The sequence below is a fragment of the Phyllobates terribilis genome, unplaced genomic scaffold (assembly GCF_046119375.1).
Source record: "Phyllobates terribilis strain yellow unplaced genomic scaffold, ASM4611937v1 Scaffold_9__5_contigs__length_417890890, whole genome shotgun sequence".
Taxonomy (NCBI): Eukaryota; Metazoa; Chordata; class Amphibia; order Anura; family Dendrobatidae; genus Phyllobates; species Phyllobates terribilis.
In genome coordinates, this window is record NW_027362769.1 from 109,136,182 (window position 1) to 109,161,135 (window position 24,954).

A 24,954-nucleotide genomic window follows, 5' to 3' on the forward strand; every position below is an offset into this window, starting at 1 on the left:
GAATGGCATTTAGTCTTTTTTCTTGAACATTTCGCAACCTTCTCCTCTCCTGAACGGATCTTTTTGATAACACATCATAGCACAGAAAGCAAAGTTAAGAAAACACTAGGGTAGGTCTAAAAATATACACGATTGTGGTGAAGGTCACAACCCAACAGCATGAGAAGCCAGAGGAGAGTCCCTCTTGATGAAACCCAATGTGATGTCTACAAGACTCAGAAATCAGAGCTTTCAGATGATGAAAAAGATGTGAGGTTTCGCCACATGGCGGCTTGGTCTTGGAAAAGTTCAAAAACATCAGAAGGGGCCGGCTTCCAATCTTCTTGAAGGGCAGGATTATTTATTGGTCTTTTGTTCTCCATCATGCTTTTATAGATGTCTGGTGATCCTATTGAGAAGGACACAACATGGATATAAAGCGAGGGTAACATCTGGCGGCAATCCCCAGGCAACAGTTATAAGACAGATTCAAGGTGTATGAAACGAGCATTGGCCCTTCACCTGACTATCGCTCGCGTCTCATCGCTGACGCTCTAATGGGCAAAATTATCTTCCTTCTATGGAAAAATTATATTACTTTATCTGACCTTTTTAGTATGATGACAAAAACTTTTCTTTTTATTTAATTGAAGTGGCCGCCAGAAGCTCTCGTGTTGTATGGGCAAGTGAAAGGTCATTTTTGGAATATTATTTTTTTTTATTTTTAATAGGAGACAACTACTTTTTATAAATTAAATTCACACTGACATTCAGCTGAGCGCCATAGTTCTCGTTTTAGAAATTTCCAGCAATTTGCTGCTAACGCCGGGGGAACCCTACGGCCAAAACACTGCAGGAGAAAGGAATGGATGACTCTCTACTACGTGAACAGGCCGGGTCTGCCAAAATGAAAAATGCTCACTGCTTCGGATAATATATACAGAGAAGAGGTCATCAGCCCAAGGGCTTATGGGGAAAAATAATGTAATTTTGGATATTTTAAGCATAGAATTAAATAGAGTGATCTGGAGGCGTCTGAAATGTCGTCATGTGACTCAGAAGAGGAGTGGAGTGGTGCTGGATACCAAAGAAGACGGCAATCTGGGGGTGTAGCAACTCACTGACCCTACAGAACATGTATATATACTTTCCCCCCTTAAACCAATATATAGAATTATAAATTTATAATATAAGGGAGTGGGAAGTTCATGAGAGGGCTTCCTTAGAGGAAAATACATCTGGACAATTTTACTAATCAAACTATAGTGTTATGGCTGTATAGGTTGATGATCAACAGTAAAGATGAGACCTGGTCTGTAGTGATCTGATGTGCCAGTGCTGACAAATTAAGGGAACCGGACTGCTGATTCATTTCGCTCTATCCACGTGGACCGAGCTCCATGGGAGACTTGTCAGACAGGCGAGTCTCCGGCCACTTCTTCCTGCCCTTGAGAGTGATGGGTCTTTCACTGTGTGCATGTATAGACAGACATGTCAGTCACTGGCAGTGAGAAGCCCCCAGGTATGCCGCTTTTCTGACTAGTCACCCATGTGGGTTGGTCTCCGGCAGCTTTTAAAGTATAATTTTTACTTTATTTTTTTCTGCAGCGTTAGAGTCAAACATACCTGGCAGACGACATACAGCCAGTGTTTGATACTGTATCCACTTACAGGTTCCTTTTTAAACTTTTAAGTCACACTGAAATTAGCCTGGAAGTGTATTAGGGGAGGTCAGTGCACTCAGTCTTCTACATTGGGGTATTTGTATAATTATTTTTTTAAATATATTTTTTTATCAATAAAGTTATTTTTATTAATTTTTTTTATTGCATTCTTATATGCACTGAGTACACACCTTCAATGCACCACTAAGGGAATGTCCATGTGGCTTTAAAGCTTCATTTCTCAGTGATGGCACATCTCATTACTACAGAACAGGAATCACTGTTCTTGTTCTACAACCTACACAGCCGTTTTACTTTCTAGTTATGATATGTTTCCTTTAAAATCAGTCTTTTTTCTGTCACCCATGACGGCACAACGAGAGAGGGGATCCGCCCTTCAAGGACAGGAAACCTTCAAGATAAAAAGGGCGGCGCCTCTCCACCTCAGTGGTTTCCTGTCCTTGATGGGGGACCATCCTTCTCGTCGGCGGTGACAGCATCAGGATCATCTTACCGGGGCCGTTCGGTTGTGGCAAGGCACAGCCTCTGCTGCGGCCGGTCCCGTGGGTCCTGGAAGCACCGCGGAGGGCTCCGACATCTGGTCTCCTCACGTGCGGGTGGGGGGTTTGCGGCACCTACACAGCATGGTAGCCAGCAAACCCCGTGTCCCGGATGTGACGTCACGGGGCGCGACCGGAAGTCGCACCCCCGATGATGCGCACCGGGACCTCTGACCCCAGATGTAATTTTCGGGGGAAGCTACAGGGACGCCGGCCGGTGATCTCCCTGGCACAATAAGGGTAGATCCCCGGCCAGGCAGGGGCACAGGGTATGGAATGGCCTCACAGCAGCCCTCCCCACCGCATCAGCAGCAAGAGCAGCAGACCATGCTGCAGCTGCCCGAGGAGATGGAGCAGCCGCAGCGTGTACAGCCTCAGCGCCAGAAGCGCACCTAGGAGCTGTGTCCACCGCAGAGCAGGAGCAGTGGGCTTTCTGGGACACACAGCACCAAGGATTCAAGATCCAGCCGGCATAGCTCATGCAGGATCAATGATTCCGCGGTCTCCCGAGGAGAAGTGTTGGATACCGTCCTGCCTCCCGTTCCGGTACCCTGTTTTTATCTACTGGGTAGTGAGTGAGCTACATGAAAGTTGACGAATTAATGTAGACTTTTTACTGTTTTGTCTCTCTCCCTCTCCTTCCTTCTTTTATATGGTCAGGATGTCCCTAGGAAATGTATGGGAAAGTCCAAGTACACTATATAGTCAGACCCCGTTCACACAGGGCACAAAGACTGGTCCAAAAAGTTATGCCAGCCATCTATTGAGGAAACAATTTCGGAGGGAACTCCGGACTTTGCTTCAAATTTAAAAACCCTTATTGGGTCTGAGGTGGAAAAATCGCTAAAATCGTTTTCCCAGGCAAAAGAAGCGTCCCAGACCCATAGAGCAAAAACCCCACCCACCCTTTCAGACTTTGAATCTGACGAGGGAATGCTGGATGACTCTTCCTCTTCGGATAGCGAGGCAGGCACAGGTCATTGTTTCCCCCTAGAAAGTGTTGATGGCTTAGTAAAAGCCGTCAGGTCCACAATGGAGTTAGTTGACCAGAAGGCAAAAAAATCGGTACAGGATATTATGTTCGGCACTTTGGATCGGAAAAAACATAGTTTTTCCAATTAACGATAAGGTGCAGGGACTTATCAAGATGGAGTGGGATAGGCTGGAGAAAAAGGGTCCCCTTCCATCCTCCTTCAAAAGGAAATATCCCTTTGATGAGGAAGGTACCGCTTCCTGGAATAAAGCCCCGAAGCTGGATGTTGCGGTGACCAAAGCTTCTAAAAAAATCTTCTCTCCCTTTTGAAGACACAGGGATGCTGAAGGACCCACTGGACCGGAAGGTAGATACCTTCCTTAAGGGTACTTGGGTGTCATCAGCGGGGGCATTGAAACCAGCTATAGCCGCAACCTGTACGGCAAGATCCCTCATGGTTTGGTTAGACTGGTTAGAAGACCAAGTTAAAAACAACGAGTCACAAGATTCTGGCCTCTCTACCAGTATTGAAAGGAGCTGCGGCCTTCTTATCTGACGCCTCTGCGGATTCCGCCAGATTAGCCCAGGGGATATACAGACGAAAGGAAAGCGATGTTCTCTTCCATGTGAAGGAGATTTTCTTTTCGGTTCCTCTCTTGACACAATTCTTGAGAAAGCAGGTGACAACAAGAATGGATTTCCTAAATCTTCTTTCTCGGCTTTTAAGCAGTCCTTTCGGAGGAAGAAATTTGGCCTCAGAAGGACGTCCACAGAACAATCTAGATGGGAGGATCGTTCCAGAGAAGGGAAAGAGTTTTTATTCGGCGGGCCCTCCCAGGATGGTTGCAAACCCCCAAAATGACACTCTGTCCCAGGTGGGAGGGAGGTTCTCTCTCTTCCTTCCAGCCTGGGAAAGGATTTCTTCCAACAGGTGGATCCTCAAATTAATACAATCAGGATTAAAACTGGAATTTCTGAGGAACCCGCCAGAGAGATTTATTCTCACTGCCTTAAGATCCTCTCTGCCAGAACAGCGGGCATTGGAGGAAGAGATTTCAGGTCTCTTGCAAAAGAACGTCTTACTGGAGGTAAGAACCACAAGAGGGTTCTATTCCCCCTTATTCCTTTATAAAGAAACCGGACAATTCATACAGAGTCATCCTCAACTTGAAAGACCTGAACAAATTCCTGAACATTCCATCATTCAAGATGGAAACAATAAAATCAACAATAAGCCTTCTATTTCGCGGCTGCTACATGGCAGAGTTGGACCTGAAAAATGCGTATTACCATGTGCCAATCCATCACGACTTTCAGAGTGGCCGACTATCGCAGAGTGGCCGTAACTGTACAGGGAGTCGTCAGGCACTATCAGTACAGAGCTCTTCCCTTCGGCCTAGCAGTGGCGCCCCGCATATTCACAAAACTTATAGCGGAGGTTACGGCTCATCTCAGGGAGGAAGACAGATTGATAATTCCGTACCTGGACGACTTCCTAATAGTGGGAAAAACTCACGATCACTGCCTGGCCCAAGTGGATCAGGTGTGCACCATCTTAAAAAAACTTAGGTTGGTGTTTAAACCTAGGAAAATCAAATCTGATCCCGCAAACAACTCAGATCTTTTTAGGCCTTACTCTGGATTTGGTTCGACAGGAATGCCGCCTGCCCGAACAGAAAAAATAAAAAATTTAGTTTCGGCAGCCAGAACAAACTTGGTAATGACTCTCAGGGGGGCCATGTCTCTGCTGGGGTCTTTCACCTCCTGCATTCCAGCGGTATGCTGGGCCCAATTGCATTCAAGGGAATTACAATGGGATGTCTAAAAAACGAAATAATCCTCAGGGGGCATCTGGAGGGCAGATTAACACTCCCTCACAATGTAATTCAGTCACTGCATTGGTGGTTAATGATGGACACGTTCCAGGCAGGCGTCCCCTGGGTTCTCCTTTTTACCAGAGTAATTAATTACTATGGACGCCAGCCCCAGGGGGTGGGGGGCGCACCTAGACAACCACCCGATAAAGGGGACTTGGTCAGAGGAGGATAGTCTGGAGCCTTCCAACATATGGGAACTACGAGCAGTAGAGAAGGCACTAATCCGCTTCTTACCCCTTCTACGAGTACATCACATAAAAATTCTGTCTGACAACCAGGTCACTGTAGCATATGTGAACCACCAGGGGGGAACCCGCTCAAAATCTCTTAATGCGGGTTGCGGGGAAGATATTTTCTCTAGTGGAAGGGAAAGTTCTCTCTTTAAATGCCCTTCATATCAGAGGAGAGGACAACACAAAGGCAGACTTTCTAAGTCGCAGGCCACTATTGCAGGGAGAATGGACTCTAAGTCATTCAGTCTTCCGCCAGCTAGTGGACATGTGGGGGTCTCCAGAGGTCGACCTATTTGCGACTCGTCAAAACAGCAAATTAGAAAAGTTATGCTCCCTGAATCCCACGGAAAATTCTCTAGTAGTAGACGCCTTCTAGTGCAGATGGGATTTCAGTCTGGCCTATGCCTTTCCCCCAACGTGCCTAATTCCAGCAGTGTTGAGGAAGATCCGGGAGGATCAGGCTTGAGTGGTCCTCATAGCCCCCTTCTGGCCCAAGAGACCATGGTTCTTTTGGCTGAAGAGCATGTCAATCACAAACCCCTGGATTCTTCCAGAGATTCCCGACCTTCTTGCTCAAGTTCTTATTCCATCCTCAGGTGAAAGGATTGCACCTAGCGGCCTGGAACTTGAGAGGTCGTTGCTAGAGGGTCGGGGTTTCTCATCGAATCTAGTTACTACTCTTCTATTTAGTAGGAAACCAATCACCACTAAAATTTACAGTAGAATCTGGAAGAAATTCTTGTCATCTCAGGGATTCTCCCTGGGGGGGGGGGGGGGGTTCCCGTAAAGGCCATTTTGGAATTTCTTCTAAAAGGGCTGGAAAAAAGGCCTAGCTGTTAGCACCTGAAAGGTTCAAATCTCTGCCTTAGGGGCCTTGTATAATTATAATCTGGCCGGTAACAAATGGATTTCCAGGTTCGTGAGGGCATGCAGTAGAGCCAAACCAGGCCCTATAACAAGAGTCCCTTCTTGGGATTTAAACTTGGTGCTAAACGCGTTAACAAGTTCTCCCTTTGAGCCCCTTAGCTCAGGGTCCATAAAATTACTTACCCTAAAAACAATACTTCTTGTGGCCTTAACATCAGCACGGAGGGTTAGTGAGTTATGGGCTTTATCTGCAGATCCACCTTTTACCTTAGTTCTAGACGATGGGGTAGTTTTGAGACCAGACCCTGCTTTCCTACCTAAGATTGTATCTAAGTTTCATATGTCTCAGAAGATAGCCCTACCATCCTTCTGTCCTGAACCAAAAAATAGCAAGGAGGAAAGATTTCATACCTTGGATGTCAGGAGATGCCTTATACATTATTTAGCATCCACAAGCTCATGGAGGAAGGATAGGGCTCTATTTGTCTCCTTTCAGGGCTCACGAAAGGGATCAAAGGTCTCAAAAGGCACTCTATCAAGGTGGATCCGGGAAGCCATCACGATGGCCTATACGGGATCAGGCAGAGATCCTCCTAACAATCTGAAGGCCCACTCTACATGGGGCATGGCTGCTTCCTGGGCAGAAAGAGCAGATGTGCCCATTGAGCAAATATGTAAGGCGGCCACGTGGTCATCTCCGTCTACTTTCTATAATCCCTATAGGCTTGACCTTTCTGCCTCCTCTGATCTCACATTTGGGAGAAGGGTTCTGCAGGCTGTGGTCCCTCCCTTACATACCTAGTTCTCTGTAATTCTCTCGTTGTGCTGTCATGGGTGACAGAAAAACACGTATATTACTTACCAGTAATGTGTTTTTTCGGAACCCATGACGGCACCTTTACATTCCCTCCCTATCACTATGGTGATCACCTTCCGGTTGGTGGGTATTGAAGTATTCACATGGGTGAAATTTGTTTATGGCTAATAAAATTATGTACTCTAATTCGAGTGTCCTCTCATGCTCTGTAATCCACTGAGGCGGAGAGAGGCGCCGCGCTTTTTTATCTTTAAGGTTTCCTGTCCTTGAAGGGCGGATCCCCTCTCTCGTTGTGCCGTCTTGGGTTCCGAAAAAACACATTACCGGTAAGTAATATACGTGTGTGTCCGTCCGTCCCCCCCCCATCCTTTTCTAATTAGCAATAATATTTTCTGTCTAATCCACTTTCTTGGCTTCCTAGGGACGTCTTAAAATTCAGCTAAAGTAAATACAAAAGAAAAAAGGTTTGAACTTTTTGAAAAACCCTCAAAACGTAGAGCCGGGTAGTGCTCAGCGCTGATATTTTGTAGAAAGATATAAAGAATCTGACAATCAACTCCAAAGCATAGCGGCTATGTGGTTATAATAAAATCTCCTCCCTGTCTATGTGTTGGCACAATAGTAACTCTGAAAGCCGTGCACATTCACATACATCAGGACTAAATGTTCTAGATCTACCTTTTGTCCAAAGAAAATTGTCACCCTGTAGTACCGCCAGCACGATAGATAAAAGCCACTTGATACTCTTTTGCAATAGAACAGAAATCTCATTCATAATCAGTGACCAGGATTAAACATAGTTTTATATTGTTATCTTAGTTACATTTTTTAAAATACATATTTGCTTCTTTTTTTTTTTTTTTACACCTTTCAAATATTAGTTTATATTTCATATGTCAGGAACGCTTTTCTATAACTCGGGGCTGGGTGGATCTCGGGAAGCAAGTTGGCCGTCCATTTACCAAATTACTTAATTATTGTATTTCTGTGTGTTGGGCTCATAATCTCCATTCTAGCTCCTCCCAAAGATGTACAATGTGGTTGAGGTCAGGACTCTGTGCCGCCATTCAAACCCTTTGACACCAAACTCGCCCAGCTATGTCTTTATGGACCTTTCTTTGTGCACTGGACACAGTCATGGGGAACAGAAAAGAGCCTTCCTTAAACTGTTCCCACAAAGTTGGAAGCTCCAATGGTCTAAAATGTTTTGTGCTGGAGCATTAATACTCCCAAGCGGCCCTGACTAACAAATGAAAAAGAGCCCTATAGTAGTATCCCTCCTCTACCAAACTGGCACAATGCAGGCAGGCGGGTAATGGTCTCCTGGCCAAACCCAGACTCATTCATCAGATGTCAGATATAGATGCATCATCCATCACTTTACAGAACACATTTCCACTAGTGTTGAACGAGTATGTTCTATTAACCCTTTCGGCGAGTATGCTCGGGCCGAGCTCCGAGTATTTACAGCTGCTCGGTGATATGGTTAAATCGCTCCCATGTGCATGATTTGCAACTGTTTGACAGCTTTATTACATGTGAAGAACGTTATTTCTTACACATTCCTCACATGTAATTAAGCTGTCAAACAGTTGCAAATCATGCACACGGGAGCGATTGAAGATATCACCGAGCAGCTGTAAATACTCGGAGATCGGTCCGAGCATACTCGGACAGAACATACTCGCTCAACCCTAATTTCCACTCCTCCAGAGTCCAGTTTACACCACTCCATCCAACACTTGGCATTGTGCTTGGTGATGTAAGGCTGTATGCAACTGCTCAGTCCTGGGAACCCATGACATGAAGCTCCCGTGGCACAGTGTTTGTGCTGATGTTAAAGGGAACCTGTCACCTGCAAAAGAAAACATGATTTAACCTGCAAATATGGGGTTAATAGTGTTCTGACACTGTGCAGTATTGGCACTTAGACCCACGCTGCCGGGAGGAAATGAACTTTCTTGCCCCCAGCAGCGTTCGGGTCCCAGTCATAGGGGAGGCGCCAGCGTTGATTTAGTCACCGCTGTGTGCATAGAGACCGACAACAGACCGGCACTGACTGACAGCAGCTCACATTAGGGCTGGCTTTCAGTCAGGGCCAGGGGAACCCGAACGCTGCCAGGGGGAATAAAGTTTATCTCCTGCCGGGAGCAGGGGTCTATGCTGGGCAGGCTCACAACACTATTAACCTGCAGATTATCCCCATATCTGCAGGTTGTGTTTTTTCGGGTGACCGGTTCCCTTTAATGCCAGAGGAGGTTTGGATGCTGCACTTATGGAGTCAGCAGAGTTGGTGATTTCTTTGCATTATGCGCCTCTACAACGGGTGATTACTATCTGTAACTTGACGTGGTCTCCGCTTCGTGGCTGAGTTGTTGTGGTTACTAAGCGATTCCACTTTTCGATAATATCACTAACAGGTCATGGTGGAATATTTAGGAGGAAGTAATGTCATGACCTGACTTATTACACCGGTTGCTCCTGCTACAGGACCGCGCTGGTATCTATACAGCCATTTTTGACCCAAATCTTTTTAAAGGCAGATGGCACGGAGAGGACTGAATTTTATACATCTGTATTTTTTTATTCAGTCTAATTGACATAGAATTGATATGAAGTTTAAATTATTATTTTTCAGCAATCATTTTAAAGGGAATGGTCATCAGAAAATGACTGATTTGTTTAAATCAAGTTTTTGTGTGTTTAAACCAATGCACCACACAGACCCTTCTATTTGTGTGACACTTTCCTATGTAGAGCTCACACAGTGAACGATACCACGTATACCATGTATGACAAATTCTGGCCCGCGGGCCAAATCTGGCTCACAGGGTGAGTATATTTGGCCCGCGAAACCGGCATCGCACTTTCAACTATATCTGCATCCTAGAGATACAGTTGAAATTAATGATGGTGGGGGAAGATTCAGCTGACACTCACCCTCCCATCATTCACCCTCTGCATCTGACGTGTCAGAGCATCGGGCATGATGACATCATTACAACGCACCCACTGTAGCGAAATGTGCAGAGGATCTGAAGACCCCATGAAGAGACCAGAGCAGCGAGGGAACGGGCAGAGGCGAGTTATTTATTTTTAATGTGGGGCCATTATACTGTATGGAGCACTATGTGGGGTCATTATACTGTGTGGGGCCCGTTGTACTGTATGGAGCATCATGTGTTGGCCGTTATACTGTATGGAGGACTATGTGGGGCCCGTTATTCTGTATGGAGCACAATGTGAGGCCGTTATTCTGTATGGAGGACTATGTGGGGCCAGTTGTACTGTATGGAGGACTATCTGGGGGCCTGTTGTAGTGTATGGAGCGTTGTGTGTGGGCCCTTTGCAGTGTATGGAGCGCTGTGTGTGGGCCCGTTGCAGTGTATGGAGCGCTGTGTGTGGGCCCGTTGCAGTGTATGGAGCGCTGTGTGGGGGCCCGTTGCAGTGTATGGAGCGTTGTGTGTGGGCCCGTTGCAGTGTATGGAGCGCTGTGTGTGGGCCCGTTGCAGTGTATGGAGCGCTGTGTGTGGGCCCGTTGCAGTGTATGGAGCGCTGTGTGTGGGCCCGTTGCAGTGTATGGAGCGCTGTGTGGGGGCCCATTGCAGTGTATGGAGCGCTGTGTGGGGGCCCATTGCAGTGTATGGAGCGCTGTGTGGGGACCCGCTGCAGTGTATGGAGCGCTGTGTGGGGGCCCGTTGCTGTGTGGGGGCCATTTTACGGTTGTTGGAAATCCAACATGTCAGATCCTTCTGTTCTCCAACATCATCTGTTGAGAGAATTGAGTGACCCCCATGCACATTATATCCTTGGCTGATTTTTATTAATACATCCGTCAAGATCAGATCTAAGACATGTTGAGGTTTCCTGAGTAAATCTCTTGGCCCTCTATCTGTGTTGATCTTTCCATTGGTCCTGTATCTGTTTCCTTCTAGATCGTTTTGGCCACAGTCAAACTCCATTTTCTCTGTGTACGAGTGATGAAAGCAATAGGCTAAAGCTGTTACGATTAATTTTTTTGCAGCTTTACCTCGAAATACTGTCGCATAAATGACTAAGAACGCCAAATGATCAGCGTAAGCGGTTGCCTGTCCCCATTAGTGTATCAATCGGAGGTCTATTTGTGCCTCCGTCTTCCACTGTTCTTATTCTGCGCGCTATTTTACAACTCCTCCAGTCTGATACCGGAGCCAAGCTGCCAGGGTCCGCGCCTTTTAAACCTATTGTAATTATTTCAATAAGCAGAAAATGTTTCCCGTCCGCTCATAATGGCTGTCTCCGCAGGAATAACAAGTATGAAATAAGCAGTTAAAAGGCCATTTTTTTTTTTGTGTGTGTGGCACAGATTTACATCTCCGCAAAAGTGAAGCGAGCTGTAGGTGCCAGCCTTTAAGTGGAATAATGATCATTCGACTAAGCAATACTTCGCCTCTGTAGTGTGCTGTGAACATGAAAAGTTTTTCTCTTTTTTTGTGTTTTTTATTTTTCATAGCTGGCAGGCAGTTTTTCCCATATTTGTCTTGTATCGTTGCTCCGTACGGGGTGGTAGGCTACAAGAGGTCCTCGGCTTAATCTAAGTAACGCCGGGATACCTTCCAGCAGTCTCCTGTAATGAGAACCCCCCTAACTAACGATACGCTCGGCATGTTGTTCCCGAGTCTTAGGAAGTTACATAAGAGGAGAATCCAGCTCCTCGCTTAAACACAAATGCAATTATTTTGTATTCCGAATCCCCCCGGCCGCTGTTTTTAGAAAATCATATCCGATGCTTTTCCCAGCAGAAGATTATTGAGTTGATTTAGCACCGATTTTACTTAACAAAGCTTCAAACGCATTCCTACAGCGGAGTCAGAATAAAGGTAGGGAGATATCAGCGATGCATTCAGACTCAAATTCTTCTTTTCAGGGCCATCAATGCACCCCTCGGAGTTAATGGCGGAGATGAGAAACAGTGGGTTTGCACTGAAACAAAATGTACTGGGAAGAAACCTGACCGTAAATGATCTATCACAGGTAATGATCCTCCTTTTTTATTTATTTTTTTTTATCAGTAAGCTGAAAATATCTGTAAATTTTCATGTGATAGCCTGGAAATTACTACTTACCATTTGCCAAGAATGACGACACTAAAGTGGATCAACCATTCCAATTTCAACCAGCTGCAAGAAATAAAAATAAATATTATTTGATCATTTTATTTCCTTTTTTGTTCTTTTTGTTTAATGCATTTATTTATTTTTTTTTTTGCATATATCAAACAGCTCCTCCTTTCCCCAGGAACCATAGTGTGAACTTTAGTAATGCCCATCATCTCCTACCACATTGTTAGTTCGGTGCTCCCTGCTGGCTGTTCCCCAGGAGCTTTTTGAAAATGAAGAAGAATAGAAAGGAATTTGCTTCTCTATGGACACAATGGCGCATGGCGGCACTCCACATTGACTTGATAGTGCTGGGATAAAAACTGGGTGCATTAGATTGTATCATCCCGGTACGCCAAGATTGCTGTAATTGAATATTCATAATAAAAGGCCGACATCTCCACAGCAACAACACACCTAAGTGTAATACCGGCGCTGCCTGATGGCCGCTTCATAAAGCATTTTTTTTTTCTGCCAGCAATCTGTGCACAGGCACTTTTAGTGATGGATTTGTCAAGAGCCTTTGAATCCAGACAAAGCCGCAGATAGGTGCAAACTGCAACACACAGTCTGTAAAGGACATGGATATTAAGCGTATTACTGTCTGGCAGTCATGTTTTGTGTCTTGTCCCTTTTATTGTATGTGCTTCCGTTTTATAACAGTCGCAAGAAATACAGTTTATATGAACGGCTGAGTTGGTAATGGCCCATAAACAAAGCAATTTTTTTTTTTTTGTATTTTTATTTTTAAATGTGTCCTACAGTAGAGCGCTAAATTGCTGGAAATGTCTTCTAGCTGACAGCTGCAGGGGTCTATAGAGCGGTAGTGGTGCTATATGGAGGCTTAAAGACCTATAGAAGTCTTGTTATAAACTTTTATTTACATAACTATACTTTTTATTCTCAGAATATTATTAATAATAATATTTTAATGATTATTATTAATCCATATAGCAAACTTGTCTTATGAATGATTTTTAATAAATATATTTAATATAATACAGTGAGTACGGAAAGTATTCAGACCCCTTTAAATTTTTCACTCTTTGTTTCATTGCAGCCATTTGGTAAATTCTAAAAAGTTCATTTTTTTCTCATTAAAGTACACTCTGCACCCCATCTTGACTGAAAAAAAACAGAAATGTAGAAATTTTGGCAAATTTATTAAAAAAGAAAAACTGAAATATCACATGGTCATAAGTATTCAGACCCTTTGCTCAGTATTGAGTAGAAGCACCCTTTTGGGCTAGTACAGCCATGAGCCTTCTTGGGAATGATGCTACAAGTTTTTCACACCTGGATTTGGGCATCCTCTGCCATTCTTCCTTGCAGATCCTCTCCAGTTCCGTCAGGTTGGATGGTGAACGTTGGTGGACAGCCATTTTCAGGTCTCTCCAGAGATGCTCAATTGGGTTTAGGTCAGGGTTCTGGCTGGGCCAGTATAGAATGGTCACAGAGTTCTGAAGCCACTCCTTTGTTATTTTAGCTGTGTGCTTGGGGTCATTGTCTTGTTGGAAGGTGAACCTTCGGCCAAGTCTGAGGTCCAGAGCACTCTGGAAGAGGTTTTCATCCAGGATATCTCTGTATTTGGCCGCATTCATGTTTACTTTAGTTGCAACCAGCCATCATGTCCCTGCAGCTGAAAAACACCCCCATAACATGATGCTGCCACCACCATGTTTCACTGTTGGGATTGTATTGGGCAGGTGATGAGCAGTGCCTGTTTTTTTCCACACATACAGCTTAGAATTATCACCAAAAAGTTCTATCTTCTTCTCATCAGACCAGAGAATCGTATTTCTCATAGTCTGGGAGTCCTTCATGTGTTTTTGAGCAAACTCTATGCGGGCTTTCATATGTCTTGCACTGAGGAAAGGCTTCCGTCGGGCCACTCTGCCATAAAGGCCCGACTGGTGGAGGGCTGAAGTAATAGTTGACTTTGTGGAACTTTCTCCCATCTCCCTACTGCATCTCTGGAGCTCAGCCACAGTGATCTTGGGGTTCTTCTTTACCTCTCTCACCAAGGCTCTTCTCCCACGATTGCTCAGTTTGGCTGGACGGCCAGGTCTAGGAAGACTTCTGGTGGTCCCAAACTTCTTCCATTTAAGGATTATGGAGGCCACTGTGCTCTTAGGAACCTTGAGTAATGCAGAAATTCTTTTGTAACCTTGGCCAGATTTGCCTTGTCACAATTCTGTCTCTGAGCTCCTTGGGCAGTTCCTTTGAGCTCATGATTCTCATTTGGTCTGACATGCACTGTGAGCTGTGAGGTCTTATATAGACAGGTGTGTGCCTTTCCAAATCAAGTCCTATCAGTTTAATTAAACGCAGCTGGACTCCAATGAAGGAGTGGAACCATCCCCAGGAGGATCACAAAGAAATGTACAGCATGTGACTTAAATATGAGTGTCTGAGCAAAGGGTCTGAATACTTATGACCATGTGATATTTCTGTTTTTCTTTTTTAATACATTTGCAAAAATTTCTACATTTGTTTTTTTTTCAGAGTGTACTTTAATCAGAAAAAAAAAATAACTTTAGAATTTACCAAATGGCTGCAATGAAACAAAGTGAAAACTTTCTGTACCCAATGTATAATTATACCCCCAGAGAAATGAGCTGTTCACTAGCGTTGAGCAAAGAAGAAGGAAAACAAAAAACTTAGTCTGGCATTTACTAGCCCCCGCAACTTCCATGATGTCACAGGGCCAAGTAAGCGCCCAAGATGCCAGGCTGGAGATTGGGTCGGCTACCATGGAGGACTGGACTTAATGTCGGTCCAGAGCAGCACAAATCTTTTTGCTCAACTCTACTGTTCACCCCAGGTCGCAGTTGATTTTCCTACATTCACAGCCATACAGACATTTCTCAGAAATGTAGTATTGGGGTATGTGTACACAATATACAGGGTGGTCCAAATGTAGGTGGCCAGAAAATAATAACATTTATTTTGATTTATATATAAAATTATATTTACTAACACAAGCATAACATTGACAATTAAATTTTATTCTGAACAATAATACAAAAGCCCTTAAATTTTAATAACGCAGGTGCTCAAACTGTTTTCCATTACAATTTGCACAGCTTTGAAGTCGGCCTCTTACGCTTCGACAAACTTTTCTGCACAAGTCTCTTTGGGTATTAATTTCTTGAAATGCATCTCTTATGTAATTTTTCAAATCACTGACACTTTTTGGTTTTCGACAATAAACTTTGCCCTTGAGTACTACCCAAAAGAAAAAATCCATTGGGGTCAAGTCTGGTGAACGTGCCGGCCAATCAAGTGGGCCTCTTCGGCCAATCCATTTATTAGGAAATGTTTCATCAAGATACTCGCGGACCACTCTTGAATAATGTGGAGGGGCCCCATCTTGTTGGAAATAAAGGTCATTTGAATTAGGCTGTTGCTGTAACTGGGGAACAACTTGATTCATTAGAATTTCAAGATACTTATCTCCTGTGAACGTTCCATAACCTTCATAACCTTATTACACTTTCTGTCCACCTACTTTTGGACCACCCTGTATATATTTTTTCCAGGCAGTCAAAAGCGACAAGTTTTTCAAGTGGAAACCACTTCAGGAAACGTCACCGTTTTTTATTGTAAGAGTGTTCACACCACCTTCTTCCTTTTCGATCCGCTGCTAACCGCTCCAGTGGTGACCGGATGTAAAACCTGAACAGGACTGCACTGCAAAGATCAATTCAGTGTGTAGTGGATGCTGCAGAGACCTGCAGGACAATAGGAGCTGTTCTGCAGCAGCCACTACACATTGAATGGAGCAGCGCCGTTCAGCTCCTATCAATTTTAACCGATGTGATGTTGATGACCTAACTCATTCCTGGAGAACCCCTTTTAATTTCCATGTTTTTGTTTTTTTTCATCTTTTAAAGTGACTAATCTGGTACCTTGAGGTTTACATTTATTTCATGCTTGCAAGTCACTATCTGTTTGTATTTTTCTCTCTCTTCCAGGGATATGTTGTAAGTGAACCTGAGGAAGATGATCCAGAAGTGGAATTTTTAAAATCCTTATCTACAAAGCAAAAGCAGAAACTTTTGAGGTGATTTTAGTATTACATTTTGTGTCCTACACGCACCATCAGGGGTTTACCTTAGATGTGGTCACTCTGGGTAAAATGCAGTTAAACGTTTGTCGGTGTGATTCTGACCATCGATACCTTCTCCTAGTTAGTATATACTGTAGTTGAGGTTGTCATAGGGGGTGAGTGGTCCCGATGACACCAGGTGACAGTAGGACCACCATTGCATTGCTGCCTGCAGTCTACCCTCATAGCATCCAAGAGAGTCTCGTAAAAATTTGTGACATTGCAGGCAACCATTTCCTTGCTTTCTTTCTAACTACTGAAATCTTAGGCAAACGTCTAACCTGATCACTGTCGGACTGGGTTGGCAAAGGCCCCCCAGTAACATTGATTCTTGGGGCCCACTGTTTTCTGCAAATTGTAAATCAAGTGTTATAGCACTACTCATTAGCACTCCTTCACCGGGGCCTACCAGAGGATTCTCTTGTTCTCCTGTGGGCCAGTCCGAGTTTGCCTATGACGTGAAGGGGTTATCCGGCGCTGCTTACTTCCCCAACGGAGATGAGTGACATTGCGACCCCCTCACACATCTGCCAAGAAGTATACATGATCGTGCCCATGTCTCATTCTAATGATTTCTCGCACATTTCGTCAGATATGTGGGGTCGTAGCATCAGCAACGCTCACCTCCGATGCAGGAGTAAACTTAAAAGGGTTTTCCCATCTCCAAGATCCTATCTCAATATGTAGTAGTTGTGACGCGCCCCCTGGGCCATGTTTGGGGAATACCCGGAGCCGGATCTGTTGGGGGTGGTAGTCCTCGTGGCGGTGACCCGGTCCGTGCCCAGGGTGTCAAACTAAGTGGCGATGTTTTTAGTGGCAGATGTGATATTGTTCGACTACGCCACCCGTTGAATGCGGTTACGAAACCGCCGCTGCAGGGCAGACCGCTGAGGCCGGTGGTACAGTTGTGCAGCGTGGGTAGTATAACCCCCAACGGGAGGGGTATGGCCTCAGGGCAGCGGACGTGGATGATGGGGATGGTAGAATTGCACGCAGGCACCAGGAACCACTCAGAGACGGTGCGGTGTAGTTCAGGGTCTTTACTGGTGACAAGGATAGATCCTCCCGGGAGTACTGGCTAGCGGTCGGGGTCTGGTCAGTCCGTGAGCAGACAGGATCTCCCCTGGCCAGGCGGAGTTGTAGGCCTCCCCAACTAACTGTACTCTTCTTGGCTACCTTGCTAGAAGCGGGTAAAAGTAGCCCACGTCCCTGAGTGTACCGTGTGGTGCTCACCCGTATGGCCGGTGACTCGGGGCCTTCTGGTAGCCTCCGCTCCACGACGGCGGTGCTGGTCCCTTGCGTGTGACCGTGCCTTCGGGTTTCTTGGCCAGAGGACCTGAAATCCCCTGCCGGTCGGTTTCTGCTGCTGGGTATGGAACAGTCCCCACAGCCTCGGACTCCGTGTCCGGTGAGATCTCTCCAGTCCGGACGAGCTCTACAGCTTCCAGTCCCGGACTCCTTTTATCACTGCTCCCACAGAGCTCCTGTTCTTATTTTCCCTGTAACTGATCCACACCAGACCAGACTGTGTCTCTGTCTCTGTCTGTGTTCTTTTCTAACCCCACCTCAGCCCCAGTTTATATAGGGGAAGTTCTTCCCCTCCCAGGACTGGGCAGGAGGTGTGGCATGCTTAGGATTCCTGACCAGGAGACCTCCCACCTGCTCACAGACGTAATATTGCTATTACTGTGGTAACCAGAACCCTGGGGTGCCACATTCCCCCCTAGTAAAATTTAGTACTCCGGGACTAAACATATTTTTGAAAACATAACAGGGTATAAACAGGAACAATACAATAAGGAAAAACACGTTAGGGTGGTTACGGAGTGTCCGCAACCGGGTGCAATTTTTGAAGCAAAAGGGTGTCCGTTTCACCAAAGAACAGGGAGCCGTAACCAGGTAGGGGTCTGTCCTGCCCCGAGTCTTTAACAGTCTTTAGTCCGTTCCTGGGTTACGCTCCAAACATATATACAATAGAGTTCTAGTAAATCCACAAAAGACACCTATAACATAACTGGAAAAACATAATTATTTACAAGCAACAGTAAACAGGTAAATACCAATAAAACAGTCTGAACACTTTAGATCCTCCAACGTACGGGCAACTGGCCTCTAGTGGCCCTAGTAGACCTACGGAGCTTACTAACCGGTCCTGAGCTACAGGGTGTAGGAGCTGTCAAAGGTAAGCTGGGCAGCTGTCTACGGACTCTTTGGCTCACTAGGGGCACGGCAGGCTCACTATAAGCAGATTCTCCTGGTCTGCTTGTGTGGGGTCTTCTGCCTCCTGGACCGGCTGCTCTTCCAGCTCTACCTGTTTTTCCGTAGGCACTTGGGATGCTGGCTGGAGGAAGGTGAGGACGGGTACCACAACAGCGCCATTTACTTGTGTCCAAGACCGAGGGAAGTCTCCGAGTACAGTACTGACCATCTCTTCCCTTTCCTCTGCGGGTCGAGGGTTTTCTTGATCTTCTTCAGGGTTTCGTAGTTGCTCGGGACACTTCTTCAGGTGATCTCGGGAGACAATGGCTGTGGTTTCTCCTCCATCCTTACTGATTGTGCAGATTTTTGGGTTTTCATGGCTTGATGGCAGTACGGTGTACGGGTCCTTCTCCCACTGGTCGTCCAACTTGTGGAGCCGTCTTTTCCTCTTCAAGACCTGCTCTCCAGGTACCAGGGGAACGGCGGGAGCATGCTGGTTGTAAGTCTTCTCCTGTCTTTCTCTTGCTTGACAGAGACTTCGCTCAACGCTCTCCTGTACTTTCCGGTACTGCTGCTGCCACTCTGTGTCCCAGTCTGCTTCTGGTGAAGTGTCCTCGGGTGTCAGGACTCCCATATCCAGATCAACAGGCAGCTTACCAGGTCTTGCTCTCATTAGGTAAGCCGGGGTACAGTTGGTAGAACCTACAGGGATGTGGTTGTATAGGTCCACCAGATCAGGCAGTTTCTCAGGCCACAGACTGCGTTCTTCCAGGGGCAATGTTTTCAGAAGGTCTATCACCACCTGGTTCATCTTCTCGCAGAGTCCATTGGTTTGCGGATGATAGGGTGTTGTTCTTATCTTCCGGCAGCCATACAGAGTGCAGAACTCCTGGAAGACTTCCGCTTCAAAGGCAGGTCCTTGGTCCGTCAGCACCTGCTCTGGGTATCCGTGTGGACGGCAGAAGTGCTGCTGGAAGGCTCTAGCTGCTGTTTGAGCCGTTAAGTCCTTGACGGGGACTACAACCAAGAACCGGGAGTAGTGATCCACGATGGTTAACGCATAGACGTAGCCACTTCTGCTGGGGGTCAGTTTTACATGGTCCAAGGCTACCAGTTCCAACGGCTGCCTGGTGACGATGGACTGCAGGGGAGTCTTCTGGCTGGCACGGTCCTTCCTTCTTGGGTTGCATGGGCCACAGTCTCTGCACCACCTCTCGATGGTTCCTCTCATGCCTACCCAGTGGAACCGCCCACGCAGCAGGAACTCCAGCTTCTTCCATCCGAAGTGCCCAGCTCCGTCGTGGTATGCCTCCAGTACCATTGCCGCGTCTCTTCTTGGCACCACTACTTGCCAGACCAGTTCATGCGTCCGGGAGTTAACCATTCTGTGGCACAACTTCCCCTTGTAAAGGAACAGTCGACTCTTCTCAGCCCACAGTTGCTTGGTCTCCTCCGGAGCGTCTGGGTCAAGGCGGGCATCTGGCTGAGTCAGCATCTCCTTCACCAGTCGGACGGCGGGGTCACTGTCTTGCGTTTCTGCCCAGTTGTAATGAGGTAAGGGGTTGAACGTAGCGGATTGCTTACCCCTTACACGGTGGGAATACTGGGTAGTCCCATGACGGTGGAACGCGGGGAGTTCAACCTCTTCCAGTTCCTCTGGATCTTCCCCTACGTCCGGTAGGTTTGGCATTCTGGACAAGGCATCCGCGTTGGTATTGGAGCGTCCTGCCCGGTATTTAATCGTGAACTCATAGTTGGACAGGCGGGCCATCCATCTCTGCTCCAGGGCACCGAGTCTTGCAGTGTCCAGGTGTGTCAACGGGTTGTTATCCGTGTACACGGTGAACCGGGAAGAGGCGAGGTAGTGCTTAAAGCGTTCGGTGACTGCCCACACCACTGCCAGGAACTCTAGCTTGAATGAGCTGTAATTCTCAGGGTTTCTTTCGGTGGGTCGCAGTTTTCGGCTGGCGTAAGCAATTACCCGTTCTCTCCCCTGCTGGATCTGGGACAGTACGGCTCCTAGCCCGATGTTACTTGCGTCGGTGTAGAGGATAAAGGGCTGGCTGTAATCCGGGTACGCCAGGATTTCATCCCCCGTGAGGGCCATCTTCAGCTGGCGGAAGGACTCTTCTTCCAGCTTCTCCCATCTGAAGGGCGGCTTCTGGTTCTTGGCCTTCCTGGACCGGCCTATCAGGAGGTCCTGCATAGGAGCTGCCTTTTTGGTGAAACCGGGAATGAATCTTCGGTAGTAGCCTACCAACCCGAGGAACTGCCGCACTTCCTTTACGCTGGAGGGTCTTGGCAATTCCTTCATCGCGGTGATCTTATCAGGGTCGGGAGCCACTCCGTCAGCACTCACCACGTGTCCCAGGTACTGCACTTTTGGTTTTAGCAGGTGACACTTCGACGGTTTCACCTTCAGACCGTAGTTTGCCAGGGCTTCAAACACTTCCGCCAGGTGTTTCAGGTGGTCCTCGTAGGTTTTGGAATAAACTATAACATCGTCCAGGTACAGCAGGACCGTCTCAAAGTTCCGGTGTCCCAGACAGCATTCCATCAATCGTTGGAAGGTTCCTGGTGCGTTGCAGAGTCCGAACGGCATGCAGCTAAACTCGCTAAGTCCCATCGGGGTGGTGAATGCGGTCTTCTCCCGGTCCGCCTCTGCTACAGGAACCTGCCAGTACCCGCTAGTGAGATCCAAAGTGGAGAAGAAGTTAGCAGATTTTAAAGCAGCCAAAGACTCCTCTATCCTTGGTAAGGGGTACGCATCTTTGTGTGTGATACGGTTGATTTTCCGGTAGTCTACACACATTCTCATGGTGTTGTCTTTCTTTTTAACCAAGACTAGTGGAGCTGCCCAGGGGCTACAGCTATCCCTGATTACCCCAGCCTCCTTCATGTCTCTAAGCATCCCCTTGGCGTGTTGGTAGTGTGCAGGGGGTACGGGACGATACCTCTCCTTTATGGGAGGATGATCTCCCGTGGGGATGTGATGTTCCACTCCCTTTACTCGCCCGAAGTCCAGCGGGTGTTTACTGAACACTCTCTCGTATTCCTGGATCACCCGGTAGACTCCCTGCTTTTGGTGAGCAGGTGTGGAGTCAGTACCCAAATGCAGTTGCTGACACCAGTCCTCCATTTGTTGCCTAGAGCCGTTACCTTCCTCTGGATGAGATGGAGGCAAGGGTTCCACGGACTGTACAGAATTTTGGATGATAGTATACAATTTGGCTAGCGTAGCATACCGGGGCAGGTACACTTCCCTCTTCCCGATATTTATTATGCGAACGGGCACCCTCCCATGGCGTACATCAACCACCCCCCGTGCCGTCAAAATGGTGGGCCTACTATCTGAGTAGACTGGTTCTACCATTGCCTGGTAATCTCTACCTCTCAGACCAATAGCTGCCCGGCATCAAATCATCATTTCACTTTTCGGGGGCATGGCAATAGGGAATGGGTCACACATTCTCACGCTACCAATCTCACCACCGGAAAGTTCCACCTGTTGCCGTCGCATCAGTGCCCGGATCTCTTTTTGGAGCACTCGCTGCTGGCCGGAGCTGGCGTTCTTGGCAACCTGCTGTAAAATAAGAATCACCTCTGCAAGACAATTTTCAATCACATTAGTTCCTAGAGTTATCTTTGGGTGACTCTCGCGCTTGTCAATGTCCACAATGATCAGTCCCTGTGCTGCCAGTTCGACTCTACCGATTTTAATGGTCATCTCTTTAAATCCGATCTGTGGCACGGGCTGACCATTGCTGGCGATGATACTCAAGTCGTCGTCAGGGTAGCGGGTTATATCCGAGTCATTCCAGTACTGCTTGAAGAGCACGTACGGGATGGTGGTGACCTGTGACCCGGTGTCAAGTAGGGCACTCATAGGAATGCCATCCAGTACTACAGGCAAGACTGGACGTCCTCCCACGTATTTGTCACGCCAGTTCGATGGGCCTGGTGATCTTATTCCTAGGGGTTGGCCCTCTACCCCAGGTTGTGCCGGTTTTAAAGGACAGTACCTTGCCATATGTCCGGGTTGATTGCAGCGGCGGCAGATGGGTTGTCCGTCCTCATTGTATCGGTCGCTGGGTCTTCCTCTGGCCGGTGGGGTCCTCCTTGGTCGGCGCCACGGGATATCCTCCGGTCCGGATGCCAGCTGGATCTTCCCTGGAGTAGAAACCTGTAAAGACTGCACAGTTCGGGTTAGCGCGGCAACGCTTTTAGTTAGCTCTTGGACCTGATGGTGCAGGTCTGTAGCCGGGTCATTGTTTAAAGCCTGCGCATCAGCTCCCACAGGCCCTGCCGACAAGGGCGCCGCCTCCTGGTGGTAAGTGGTAGCAGGGCGTTTGTGGGTCACAGCGCCACCTGGTGCCGGTTCTCGGAGCACCCGGATGGCTCTGTCCTTGAACTGTGCAAAGTCCAGATGAGGGTCCTGTAAGGCCATTGCCCGCAACTGGGTTCGGTGGGCATTGCAATGTAGACCCTCTATAAATTGTTCAGTCAACAGCTTGTCTTCGTTTCCCACGCCGTCAGGGTCGACCTGCTTAATGGCTCTCAGGGCCTCTTGTAGGTTTAGTGCATAGTCCCTTATATTCTCATGTGCTCGCTGCTTGCACCCGTAGAATCTAAGCTTGATCTCGGCTGAGGTACGGGTATCAAAGGTGTCCTTCAGCCGGGCTAGTATCTCTGCGACAGTCCTCCTCCTCCCAAGTGGCCAGGACTTTACCTCCCTTTGGGCTGCCCCTGTTAATTGAGCCACCAGGATGCTCACTTTTTGCTCTTCTGTGAGGGGGTACACCTGGAAGAGGCTATCCAGCCTTTCTCTGAAGTCATTTAGGGTATGTGACTCCCCTGAGTACTGGGGTAGCCAGGCTGCCCCCGGGATGTAGGGCATGGTGAAAGGCTGGCGGTGGCTGTGGCAGTGAAGCTCTCCTCCGTATCCGACATCCTCCTCCCCCCTAGTGGACCGTTGCCTACCTTGCGATGATCCTCTTCCGTAGGCCGCGGCTCCGCAGTGGATCGTCAGGGTTGAGGACCTTCCGTCGCGCTCCTGTGACGTCGGCGTCTGCTGGGCTCCTTCCAGGACCTTACGCAACGTCCGGACGTGAGGCGAGGCTTCAGTTCTCGCGCGCTTTCGGAGTCCACGCCCCTCTTCTTCCCGCGCGGCGCCCTCAAGATGGCGTCCAATGGCGGGAAGACTCCACGGATGGCGGGAAGAAGGCAAAAGATGGCGTCGGATGGCGGGAAAACTCCACGGATGGCGGGAAGAAGGCAAAAGATGGCGTCGGATGGCGGGAATCTTCACCACAGGTAAGTTTAACAGTAGTGTTGAGCCACCCCCGTAGTGTTCGAGTTCGGTTCGGTTCGTCGAACACCCGTGTGTTCGCCGAACTGTTCGTCGAACTGTTCGTCGAACACCTTCGAACACCGTTAAAACCAATGGCAGGCAAACAAAAACACATAGAAACACATAGAAAACACCTTCAAAGGTGTCCAAAAGCTGACAAACTGCTCAGAAGACACAACTAACACATGGAAAAGTGACAAGTACATATAGTAATGCGAAAAGAAAAGAGGTGGAGGAGTAAAAGGAGGGGGAGACACAGATATAGGCATGTCATGCCCTTCTAAAATCCAAAAAGTGAGAAGCCGAGACGGCCAGTCCGCTCCTGCCCGTGCCACCTCCGTGTCGCCGGGTTTGTGCCAGAGCCGCGGTGAACCCTGACGGCCAGCCCCCCTCTCCCAATACTGGTGCCTGTCCGCTGGTGGGTCGAGAGAGCCCCCCTGTGGTGGAGGCAGCTCTAAGCTTTTTAATTTAAATTGTCCCTCTAATTTGAATGAATACACTTTAAATCCATTTACAAGGATCTATTGGAGGGCAAGTCTCATGCCAGCAGCCGCGTAATTCCAGCTCCAGTAGCGTCCACTAAAGCTGCTGCAGTTAAAAAGCTTTTATAAGGATCGAGCTCGGCTGTCCACCGCAAGGCATCCTAGTGCCAGTCCCAGCCCCTATGCCTTGGGGTGCCTCCTGATGCTCTTCACTAAGTATCCCGTGGTCCCGAAGCATTTCCTTTGAAAAAATTAAGTGTCCAAACTACAGGTGGTGTAGCTTGCTTAACAGCCGGGATAATCCGCTGACTAGCAGACACTGCTACTAGGCACAAAGTATTTCCTGGGCTAGATGCAGTTAAAAATTTGTAAGTAGATACTCTCGTTGGATGCTGAGAAAGCATTCCATAGAGTCTCCTGGCACGCCATATATGATTCTCTTAAAAAGCTTGGGGTAGGGGTCTAGGGGACCCTTTTATAGCCAAAATCACGGCCCTGTATCACAATACGTCACCTAGGCTGAAGATAAATGGAACTGTAGCACCGAGGGCTCGGTTGCTACAGACGTATTGCACCTCACCCAGAGGTGTGATATCTCACTCTCAGATAAGGATGGAGTGTGGATCAGGACCCGACACCTGCATGCATTACACCACATTGCCGTGGGGCAGAGCGACCAATATGCCCCTGAGATGGGCACGACA

At 47.5% G+C, this 24,954-nt stretch overlaps 1 protein-coding gene across 1 annotated transcript in view; it reads left to right on the plus strand.

The window, feature by feature from the left end:
- CIRSR (corepressor of RBPJ and splicing regulator) overlaps nt 1–24,954 on the plus strand; it is a 53,454-nt gene that overhangs the window by 13,824 nt on the left and 14,676 nt on the right. Inside the window, exons 8-9 of the mRNA XM_073646921.1 lie at nt 11,877–11,983; nt 16,086–16,174. Of these exons, the coding sequence (XP_073503022.1) occupies nt 11,877–11,983; nt 16,086–16,174 (196 nt within the window). The remainder of the gene's footprint in view (nt 1–11,876; nt 11,984–16,085; nt 16,175–24,954) is intronic.